Source organism: Setaria italica, chromosome IX (assembly GCF_000263155.2).
Source record: "Setaria italica strain Yugu1 chromosome IX, Setaria_italica_v2.0, whole genome shotgun sequence".
Lineage (NCBI taxonomy): Eukaryota > Viridiplantae > Streptophyta > Magnoliopsida > Poales > Poaceae > Setaria > Setaria italica.
In genome coordinates, this window is record NC_028458.1 from 50,761,047 (window position 1) to 50,772,118 (window position 11,072).

Consider the following 11,072-nt stretch of genomic DNA (forward strand, 5'->3'; position numbering starts at 1 on the left):
ACTCACGATTGAATCTAGGTGGCAGCATGCAGGCATGGTGAAAGGGTCATATGAATGATATAAAATTCCAATAAGAAAAATAATGTTCACATCTCTTAATACGTCCAAACTTGTATTCTAATGGTAAGCCAACTCCGTTGTGAACTAGCAGGTGCTGGGTTCACACAACTAGCAGGTGCCGGGTTCGATTCCCCAGGCACCGCACATTTTTTTTATAAATCCCAACGCTTCGAACTCTTTACACGATCCTTTAATCTGCCTATAGGCAGAGCACTATCCACCAGTAGTCTCGGACCAAATCCCGCCCATAACGTAAGCGAGCGGTAAGTACAAAAAATAGTTGTTGCGACTGGTGTTAAACTGACTTGGTCCTTAAGCAGCTGAGAGCGAGCACTCTACCAAAAGTACGTGCCGAAGCACCTGCAACGTACAAGTGCGCCACTTGCTCCTCAGTAACAAACAAGGCACCCACCATAGGTACGGGGTATAGAGAGAGTCCAACATGCTCTCTCCTGGCAAGGCACTCCTCGGTACCACGGCTCGCTCCTGCCAAAACACATCAAGGATTCCCACTCACCCAAAACACATGCGAGAATGTTCAAAGAATCCCATCACCAAATTCATGGCAAATACGCATCCATAACTCAAAAGTATGTATATGGATATAAGAGCAGTGGACTAGCCAGGTCTTCCGGATCGTAGCTCGGATCTAAACAGAACGAGATACGACGCAAAGTAAATTAAACGGCATTGCATCTAGACAAAACCCTTCAAGGAAATCAAATTTAGAAGATCCAAATAACACCAAAGTAGCTACAAACAGTACGGGCTCAATTTTACGAAGTTAATGCAACTGGTTTCATATTTTTCGGAGTTAAAATGAATTTGTTATGAATTTTTAAAGATTAAATAATTTATTTAATTATTTAAATAATTTTAGAAAACATTTATTATTAAAGTGACACGTGTTAGCAACTGATTGGGCCACGTGGCAGCACGAGGGTGTGCCACGTGTCCGCTAACGTCAGCGTTGATCGATCAATGGTCAGCTAGGTCCCACCGGTTAGTGGGTCCCACGGGTCAGTGGGCTCCACATATGGGCTCGGGCCCTAGGACATGTTAGTGCCACGTGGAGTGCTTTATTGACGTGGCAGAGCCACATAGATGCCCTCGTGGCAGCCACGGGGCGTGCGGCGGCGGCACGGCGTGGCGGTGACCTGCAACGTCGTGGTGCAGCGAGGCCAGCACGCGGCGGTAGTGGGCGGTGGTGAGCATGGCACGGCGCGGCGCTACACGTGCGCGGGCATAGGGCAAACCCCGACCGCGGCGGCGCGCGGGGGCCCCATAGTCCGAACCCGTGGCGGCCGGTGGCGAGGCAAGGCGGCGGCCCCTACAAGCAACGGCAGCCAGTGGCTCGAAGGCCGGGCAACACTAGGTGGCGAGGAGAGGCCCCGAGCGGCACTATTTACAGCGGCGGAGCGCGGGCTAAGGTTTGGGGAAGGTGCGACGGTGCGCTCAGGTTTGGGGCGCGGCACCGGCGATGTGGACGGGCGGGATGGGCGGCAGCGCGGTGCGAGCAGTGTGGAGCTTATCCGAGGCCGCCAACGCAAAAGGGAAAAGGTGCGGGTGAGGTCATGGGCGCACGGACGAGTGCGGTAGTGCGCTCCAGCGCGGATGGTGAGGCATGTGGCGTCCCATCAGCGCGAACGTGTGGTGCGCGTGAGCGTATGGGCACGGGGAGTAAGAAGCACAGGAGCGGGACACGCTGACAAGCGGGCTCGAGCGGCAGCGAGAGAGAAAGAGAGAGCGGGCGCGCGCGCGAGCGCGCGGGATGGGCCGACGTGCGGCCTGCTGGGCTGGCGCGGGACGGCAACGGTGCGAGCGCGCGCGGGCTAGGCCGAAGGGGCGAAGGTGACGGCGAGCGGTGGTTGGCGGGCCAGGCCGAAGGGGTTAGCGGGCCAGCAGGTTAGGTAGGTTAGCTAGATTTGTTTATTTTTAGATATAGGTTTAGATTTAGTAAACATGAGATCCAAATAAAATCCAAAAAGATCTAACTCAATCCACGCAAATTTTTTAAATGGAATTTAGGGATGTGAAGGGAATTTAACTACCGTTTTCAAACGAGCAGAACTTAGACTGTTATTAGGCCGTAATGTGGAGAAACACAACTAGCCCGATTGGCGCGCAGGGATGTGCCAAGGAGGCGCGCGAGATTGGGCGGCCCTCAGGTCGTAATGTGGAGGTCGCACCACCCACGCCACGTTCCGTTCCATGGGGAAGACCGACCTCAGCACGGACGCGTCATCGTCGTCAGCCGCTCGCCACGAGGCGTACGGCTGCGGCAGGAGCCAAGAAAGGATCAGCAGGAGAAGGGAAGAGAGGGAGCGGGAGCTCGGAGGCCATCGCTGCGGAGGACGGGAGGAGGCTGCGGCGTGCGGGACATGCCGTGCCGGTGCCGGCTTGCGGAGGAAGAAGATTTAAGCCATCGTGGGCTGTAGTTGACCCATGTCTTGCTCAAATTGGGCTGTAGTACCCGACTGGGCCAAACCTCTCTCTCTCTTCTCGCACTCCTCTTTAGGTCCACGGCCCGGGCACTCTTCTTCCTCCTCAAGGCGGCATCGGACACCGCCAGTCCGGCACGGCAGCGACACCACGGCTCCCCGCCGATCCCCCACCCTCGCACCTGCAGCCTCCCCGCGGAGATGGCCTCTAAGCTCCCGCTCTCTCTTCTCGCACTCCTCTTCCTCGTTTCTCTACCGCCGCTATGCTCCTCGTGGCGACCGGCCGACGACGACGACGCGTCGGTGTCGAGGTCGGTCTTCCCCATGGACGGCGACGTGGCGTGGGTGGTGCAGGTCAGCGACCTCCACATCAGCGCGTACAGCACTGAGCGTGCCGCTGACCTCGCGCTGCTCGGCACCGCCCTGCGCGCCATCCGGCCTCACCTTCTCCTCGTCACCGGTGACATCACTGGTGAGCCCTCTGCTCTCATCTTTCTGGATCTGAATTTTGCCGCGTGAAGTGGATTCTGTAACTTTGGGCAATATGAATACATTTCTGGCCTAGGATAATGCTATTATACAGGGAGCTATCACTTGTTTGGCTATATGCAGGAACTACATATATAAATGTACCTGTGCAAATACTCAATTAAACAAAAATAGATGGGAGCTTGAATAGACATGGTATGATTGTAGCTTCGGCTGTCCTAGTTACTTATGTTATGATCACATTGCGAACTCTCCCTAACAGAACGCTAACATAATAAACTTTCCCTAACAGTACTGCTCTTAAAGGCATACTATGCATTTAATCATCAAAATGTATGGCTAACAAGACCAAATGGTACGTTATAGCAACTATAGGTTATTCCTTGCTAGTGTAGTGACAGTTCCATTAGTTTATGGTGAGAAAAATGATTTCAGAAAGTAAAAATGGACCAAATGTATTTAAAACGTACCGAATTGGCATAGCATCCAGAAACCTGTAGTACAAAATATTTAAAAAATTATAAACTTTAATAACTCGAGTTATTACTCCTGCATCTTTTAAGAGAACCAAGTCCAATTTGTTTCCTGCTAAGAGCTAACAACCACGTAAATCATACTGTTCTGATTTCGAGTGCAAATCGTTACTGTTCTTACAGGATATCTACTAACAGAATAGAATAAAGCCTTTATTACAGTATAAGGTATGAAGGCAGAACATTTGTATATAGAAACAAAATTTGGTTTTGATGATAAACTACATCGGAAATGATATTACATTGTTGCCATATTGAAAGATCTCTTATGCATCTCTCCTGTGTATTCAAGAAAAATATTAAAAGATCTCTCTTGATACCTACATTTTTGTGTATCCAGTCATAAGAGAACTTTTAATAGCACCAAGTACATGCAAGTATGGTAGATAGAAAGGCCCTCCAAGAATAATAAGTTAATAGGATAAGCACCAAGCACACACATGATCAATCTGATTGACCTGTATTGCTTTTATTGTAGTTTTATGGACCTTTTATTAGCATACTCTAACTTCACTTCTTCATTATCATGTTAATAAGATGCCAAGAATCAGCAAAGAACTACTTCAAGACAAGATGAATACGAATGGGTTACCTACAAGAAAACTATTGATGCAATTGTTAGAAGAGGTGGTATTGATAAGAGCAGGATATTTGATATTAGAGGCAATCATGATACGTATGGAGTGCCATATAGAGGAGTAAAATTGGACTTCTTCTCAACTTATAGCATTAACTCACAACTTAAGCGATTAAGCACCATCAGTAGTATATTGCTTCAGGTACGACTTATCCCTGTGTCAGCTCTTACTGTTTATCATCATTGAATTTATTCAAGGTATTGTGAAGCACCATTCTGTACTCAAATCCAATGGGTAGTCAAATTTCAGCTAAACTTATTATCATTTCGTGTCTCAAGGTGTAAACTATAACATATTTACTGGCATATAATGAATATTGAACATTATTGACTAGTAATCTGACGCTAACTAGTAAATCAATATCCCATTTTCAGTATCACCCTTTTGTGTACTAAATGTGAAATATCCAATGCCAGTTATGAAACATACTTTGGGACTACTTGTGCATTTGTATTTTCATGATTATGTTAACAACCCCTGCAGTTCTGAAACTAAATTTTGTCCTAAAAGGCACTGTAGGGAGATAGAAGATACCAGTTTTTGGGTATTGATGATACAATGAGTGTGGGCATCCGTTTTCCTGCAAATCTTTTTGGTCATCCAACTGATAAAAGGATAGAAGCAGTAAATTCAGAGCTTCAATACTGGACCAATCATTCCAATGCTCCAGTTACAAAAGTTGTTTTCGGACATTTCCCTATGTCATTCACTGCATCATCTGAAAAGGGCCAGCGATATGAAAGTGTGTTTGCAAGGCAGTCAATTTCAGCATACCTATGTGGCCATCTGCATGCAAAAGTTAGTAAGCAGCTTTGGAGGCATCATGAAATGAGAACAATAGAAGGTCACAAGTCAAGCTTTTGGGAATGGGAACTTGGAGACTGGAAGGACTACAGATTGATGAGGATTTTAGCAATAGATGGTGGTGCAGTCTCCTTCATAGATCACACATTGAAACATGCACTCAAAACTTCCATCTTGGTCACATATCCAACAGATTCAAGAAGTATGAATATGTTGGAATCAGAAAAGGGGTCGATGAGAAATGATATAAATGTCCTTGTTTTCTCTCATCAAGTTATCCGTAATGTGAGTGCTAGAGTCTTTGACTCTCATAGTGAGTTTAAGATTGTTGAGGAGATACCTCTGCAGCTTGTTGCCAGTTCTTCTGCTCACAGACCTTTGTTCCATGCCAAATGGAATGCTGAAAATTACAGAAGTCCATCCCCTACTCGCTACTGGTTGCAGGTGTTTGTTCTTGATTCTCATGGTGTAAAGGTTTCAAGCGAGCAGAGGCCGTTTTCAGTTGAGGGTAAGATGGCTATTCCTACACGCCCCTGGCTCAACTATCTGGTTTTTGAAGTCCAGTGGGAAGACATGTACCAAGTCCTTTTGTGGAGTAATATGGGCTTCACCACTGTATTGCTACTCACCCCCAAACTATTGTATCATTTTGTTAGGAGAAGTTCATCATATCAAAGGTGGGCTGTGTCTGTTCTGTCATCCCCAATCCAGCTGAGGAAAGCTTACTTTTGGTTGATCTGGTTTTTAATAGAGGGCACAAGAAGTAAGCCTTTCTGGCTTTGTCTAGTAATATATGTTCTCTGGCTCATCGAAATGCCATGGTTTTGGGGTTGCGCAACATCTGAAGATGGAGAAATTGCTCAAATGTACTTATCTGGATGGAGCATGCCATTTCATGACGGGGGCTTCACAGGCAACAAACTGAGCAACCCAGATGTGCTTGTCATCACACTACCATTCCTATATCTGGTGCTTGTCCCTGTAATAGTCCTTATATATGGCCTGTTTGCAGAAAAGGCTATTGCGTATTTGCGGCGCAGCAGAAGAATAGAATACTCTGCTGACTCAGCAAATATGCATACTGAGTCGGCATGCTTGCTGCCAGTTGCCCCAAGGGCTTTACTAATGTCCGACAATATGGTGTCCATGATGATCCAGTTTTGTGGTAGCTGGACAAGGAGGGCTCTTCTACTTGCATGCTTGATCACTGCAGCAATACATTTGAAGGTGCGTCTCTCTCAATTTTTCTAACAATGCAGTTTTTCAAATATTAGTGTTGATGATAATATAGATTTGTGTTTCTTGCAGCTTTGTTCAAAGCTAATGTCAGCTTATGGAATGGTACCAGTAGCCTTGTCTCCCCCGTTAACATGGATGCCACTGTTATTATTAGGTGTTGCTGCCTATTGTACAAAGTTACATGCAGATTAACACCCAGCACTTTGCATTCCTGAAGTGAACTTATTTGCGTTTGGAATACTTGCTGCTGCTGTATGCTAAATCCTGGTACGCGTTTCCCTTTAATGGTTACTGTATGGGTGCTAGTTTACCAAAGAAAAAGTAGTAACTGATTTTGGACTCATTAAGTTATGATTCACTTCAATTAGGATGTGACACATCGCAAAACTAGGATTATCTCCATGTGGTCAAACTATTTGCAGAAAAGAAAAAGTAGAAACTAATGTTCTTCTAATAAGGTACCTGGCTAATTTCAGTTAGAATGTCACAAACTCACATAACTAGGACCTTCATATCAATCTAATGATATCCCTTACCGGTCTTTGATGTTTTCCCTGAAGTTTTGCGTGGGTTCAATAGCTAAGGAAGGTTGTTTATGCAAACAGCATAGTATGGGTGGCACAAGAAAGGGAGCAGTTCTCGTCGTCGTGTCTAATCCTGGTGTCAGCAGTAGAGGAGGAGATGGGGGGCAGCAGCTGGGACAGAGAGGTTGGCGAGGGACGGTGTGGGGGAGTGATGGGGTAGTCGGATAGGGTGATGCAGGGGGAAAGCTGGTGGCTAGGTATTTTTCATGCCAAGAGTAGGCTATGATTATGAGAAAAAAGCACGCAGGCTTGGCCCAAAGCCCCAAACTAAGGGGGTACATGATGGAGGACACCCTAGAGATCCATACCCAACTTTCAGAACATGGAAATCAATTATACATCTGTTGTAGGGGACAGTTCAGATGAGCGTGGAAGTTGTGGTGGATTTTGAATGTAGAGTGGTAGGCGCATATATTTTTAGCACAAGTTACCTTAGTGCTTGCATTAGTTGGTACTGTATCATAGCTATAGTTGGACGATATAGATCTGCCATACATCATTTCTTCATCGCTAGGAAACCACTATGCACATATGGTTTTAATCAGTCTTCTAGAATACTTTCCCCTTATTGACCAGATCTGACACCCACAGTCAGTCTCGCCATATCAAGGACCAGATGTTGTATCTTCACTCGTTGAACCACGCATAGGCTACACCTGAAGCTCCTTGTCCCTTGATCCTGACGTAGTCTTCGCTTGTGGTTCCTTGGCCTTTCCATAGATGTATATATAAAGGCCGCTCAAAACCAGGAAACTGCCCAACAAGCTGTCGTAAAACAGTAAAATGTATCAGTTATGGCATAAAAATGATTGAGTAGATATATTCTTATGTGCATTTCTTCCGTGTTTTCAACCCCAAACCCCATATATCGCCTGATGCAACCTGCACATCTGCAAGTCCTCTTCCTTCCCTGGTTGACATTGCAATTATATACAGAAGAGGATTACTTTCCATAATGATTCTAGTATGCTGGTAGACATGGCTCAAAAGGAACAGGAGAAAAATTTCAAGTTAAGAGTTTCAGGCAGTTGAAAGAGTCTTTCAGCAAGTCAAGATGGCACTAGAATTTGGTGCACGGTGGGTATGGCACATTTACAAGGCATCATCATCCAATTGGATTTTGTCCTCTTCAATATCTAGTTGGGGTGGCTTATGCCAAATATTCCTTTTGCACCTTTATGTATAGCTTGAAACCAGTAATGCTTCTTGGATTAATAATATAATGTTAGCACTTTGTTGGATCTTAGAAGGCAGAAGCATCAGATAAAAATTAAAACGGATATAAAATATCAACATTCTAATAGTTAAATACCCTTACCAATTTAGAGAAAAACTCATATAGGGTTTTGTAAGCTGTGTAAATTGGAGATGATGTTGTTTCAACAAAAATATCACAACTCTGCTACCTTTTAGTAAGGAAGTTATTAAATCTACTGGAGTATGAGCAAAGGTATAAACAGGGCAACTTCAAGGAACTGGTATGTAATTGTTACTTACCTCCCAGCAGTGAGGCTCTCTCCTAGTAATAGTGTTCCTAGAATTATGATGAACACTGCAGATAATGTGCTGAACATTGGTGGGTACACAGGGCCTCGTTTTTCCACAGCATACAGATTCAGCCAATACTTGGCTGCTGTGCCAAGCGCAGCCTGCAGTTCCAAATGAAATAAACTGTTAGGTTCAAAATTTCTAGGGGCAAGTATTTTGAATATTTCAAGTCACCAGTGGTATTCTTTGATAGTCCTCAACCATAGGGTTCTCACAGGCAAGTTCCGCATATTTGAACTGTTAACAGTTAAATTATATTATGATATGCCCATATCTGCTAGCTTCAGTAAATGCTGAATTCACCAGTTAATAATCACATGGCTACTAGAGTACTAGTGTTGCTTGATTATGCATGATAAATAATAACGGCCTGCAGTAGGTTGTGGCATGATAAGATGACGGAGATGTAAACAAATATGTGGAAAGTCATGACATTTTACACGATAGCAAAGGATTCCTCACAGTATTCTGGAAAAAAAAACATTTTATACATTCTGAGAAGACTTACTGAGTAGACAATGGTGAGTAGTTGAAAATTCCATCCTATTTGCCAGGCAACTTTGTCCCTTCTCATGATTATTCCTATGGCAAATGTTTGCAGACCTCCGAAAAAACAGGTCACCACTGAAGACCAATGTTTCCATGGGTATACGCCTAGAACTTTCACCTAAAACATTGTATATATACGTTATTACCAGTCAGATCTCAAATGTTGAAATTGAAGACCCAAGAAGAATTAGAATAAACACTAGTATTATGGTATGCGTGTTGATGGAAAAAATAGAAGGTGAGCAGCATGAGCCTTTGCTCAGAGAATACCCATCTACAATGGAAGACCTAGAGAATAACTAGCTGCAATGAAACCTACCTGTATGGGGTACCAACATGCATAGCATATGCAGTTACCCAACAAAAGCAAGGTGCCTCTCAAATGGTGTTGACCAGCAGCTCCATTGGAATCCTTATGGCCTGCTCTTACAATTGCATGCCAGAGCAGCAGAACTTTTCCTTTGTAGAGACTTATCAGTAGAGCCCCACCAAAGCAAACCATTACTCCAGTAACCTTTGAACTGCCCTCTTTGGACCTGAGGCGCAGTTTCTCCATGCTGCAGAAGGCATATACATACTGATGAAATTCACTTTGACAGGGGTGCATTTCTAGATGCTTAAAGTGGTATAATTTCAACTCAACAAGAATGATTATTAGGTTTAGGGGAAAAAAAAACATGTGCGTGTGAAGCTTGTAAGTTGTAAGATAACAGTATATGGTGATCACATATTTCATTGGCTGACAAAATTTGGCAAATCTGTTAATTCAAACTTATTCAAGGACAAGGTTGTATGGTAAGCGTTTTATATTAGAGGAGAATGGTGTTTACCCAAGCAGTATGGACAGGACGAAAGTAACGAGGGGAGTCATACTTGCGAAGATCACAGCATATGAGGCAGCTGTGTCCCGTAGCCCGAAGTAGTACAGGGCCATGGGCGATGAATATCTGATAACTTAAAGATATCACTGTCAATACACAATAACTATTAGAGATTGTATAGCTGATTTATGCTTACCATGTATATTTGATTGTATTCCTTGTATACCAGGCTACATTGGCTATATATTAAAGGCCACCCCCTCATTAGTTTGTGTGGTGTTTTCCTCAATCCTATCTCTCTACATGGTATCATGAGACCTGAATCAATCTGACCCGGGACTTTCCTTCCGCTCCCCTCTACCCTAAACGTGTCATGACTCCATCGTGCCACGTCCTCCCCTCCCCGCGCGCTGTCCTCTTGGCGGTGCCCCTGCCTTCCTCTCCCTGACGACCATGGACTCCACTGTCGAATCCGTTCTGTCCGGCACCATGCCTGCCCTCAGCGTCAGCTCCATGCCTGCACTCGGCGCTGGCACCCCACCCGTCATGGGCGTCGGCACCCAGCCCGCGCTCGGTGCCAGCACCGCGCCAGCCATGGGCGCAGGCACTCCACGTTCGCTCGGCTCTGGATCGTCCCCTGCCACCGTCGATGACACGGCGCAGGGCAGCGGCGTCGGCTTCATCTACTCCACACCGTTGGCCGTCGTCCACCCCTACACCACCGTCTCCGTCAAATCCCATGTCCCTGTGACCCTTACGATGAAGAACTCTACCTACTCCAAATGGGCTTCCTTCTTCAAGTCGATGTGCGGCAAATTCAGCCTCCAATCGCACATCGACGACGATGATGGCCAACATGTACAGGTAGCATTGGATTGTGCAAGATTCGGAAATGACGGAGAGGGCGACAGGCGATGCAGCGGCGAACTAGATCATTGCCGCCGCTAAGATCCGCAACCCTCTGGCATCATTCGTCTGCTGGGTGATGGGGATGTGATTGGAGATGGCGATGCTCTTGCGCCTCATCCCGGTGATGAGGGCGCAGTCTGTCTTCTGCGCTACCGCCCGCGCTGCATGCGGCGTGGCGGGTGGATCGAGAGGCATTCTTGACGCCCACCATTGTGAGTCCTCTTACGGATTCGGCTGCGTGTTTGATCCAGGAGGATGCCTCAACCCATCCGTCGTGGATTTCCCTATTCAAGTTCGTCTAGGCCTATGACGGCTCAAGCCGGTCGTACAGTGCTATGCAGAATCCGGGCCCTTTACGCGATACTGTCGTGCAGGGTTTACTTAAACCGAGGAAGGCTCTCGGGTCTTGGTACCTCCTTTGGTCGTTCCGCCGCCGCGCAACCTCTTCGTCTCCTCC

The 11,072-nt window shown here is 45.9% G+C and overlaps 2 protein-coding genes across 2 annotated transcripts; one reads left to right on the top strand and one right to left on the bottom strand.

Moving 5' to 3' along the window:
• The first annotated feature begins 2,562 nt into the window (after positions 1-2,562).
• LOC101773512 (putative metallophosphoesterase At3g03305) lies at positions 2,563-6,536 on the top strand. The gene is made up of 4 exons (XM_004984886.3): positions 2,563-2,973; positions 4,061-4,302; positions 4,681-6,192; positions 6,274-6,536. Exons 1-4 carry the CDS (start codon positions 2,703-2,705, stop codon positions 6,394-6,396), a joined length of 2,148 nt encoding a protein of 715 aa, XP_004984943.1. The 5' UTR covers positions 2,563-2,702; the 3' UTR covers positions 6,397-6,536.
• Positions 6,537-6,698: 162 nt separating this feature from the next.
• LOC105915192 (WAT1-related protein At5g64700) lies at positions 6,699-10,323 on the bottom strand. The gene is made up of 4 exons (XM_022823454.1): positions 9,205-10,323; positions 8,845-9,003; positions 8,286-8,437; positions 6,699-7,553 (listed from the first exon to the last, which is right to left on the bottom strand). The coding sequence occupies exons 1-4, from the start codon at positions 9,619-9,621 to the stop codon at positions 7,439-7,441; spliced, it is 843 nt and encodes a 280-aa protein (XP_022679189.1). The 5' UTR covers positions 9,622-10,323; the 3' UTR covers positions 6,699-7,438.
• Between the last annotated feature and the right edge of the window lie 749 nt (positions 10,324-11,072).

What these genes read in the sequence shown, in the direction of transcription:
- LOC105915192 (XM_022823454.1), bottom strand. Translation starts at nt 9,621, where the DNA reads ATGAAATATGTGATCACCATATACTGTTATCTTACAACTTACAAGCTT. An exon ending in CATGTTGGTACCCCATACAG is followed by an intron (nt 9,004 to 9,204) that starts GTAGGTTTCATT and finishes ACAATGTTTTAG; the next exon opens with GTGAAAGTTCTAGGCGTATA. An exon ending in TACTCACCATTGTCTACTCA is followed by an intron (nt 8,438 to 8,844) that starts GTAAGTCTTCTC and finishes TTGGAACTGCAG; the next exon opens with GCTGCGCTTGGCACAGCAGC.
- LOC101773512 (XM_004984886.3), top strand. Translation starts at nt 2,703, where the DNA reads ATGGCCTCTAAGCTCCCGCTCTCTCTTCTCGCACTCCTCTTCCTCGTT. An exon ending in CGTCACCGGTGACATCACTG is followed by an intron (nt 2,974 to 4,060) that starts GTGAGCCCTCTG and finishes CATGTTAATAAG; the next exon opens with ATGCCAAGAATCAGCAAAGA. An exon ending in CTGCAGCAATACATTTGAAG is followed by an intron (nt 6,193 to 6,273) that starts GTGCGTCTCTCT and finishes TGTTTCTTGCAG; the next exon opens with CTTTGTTCAAAGCTAATGTC.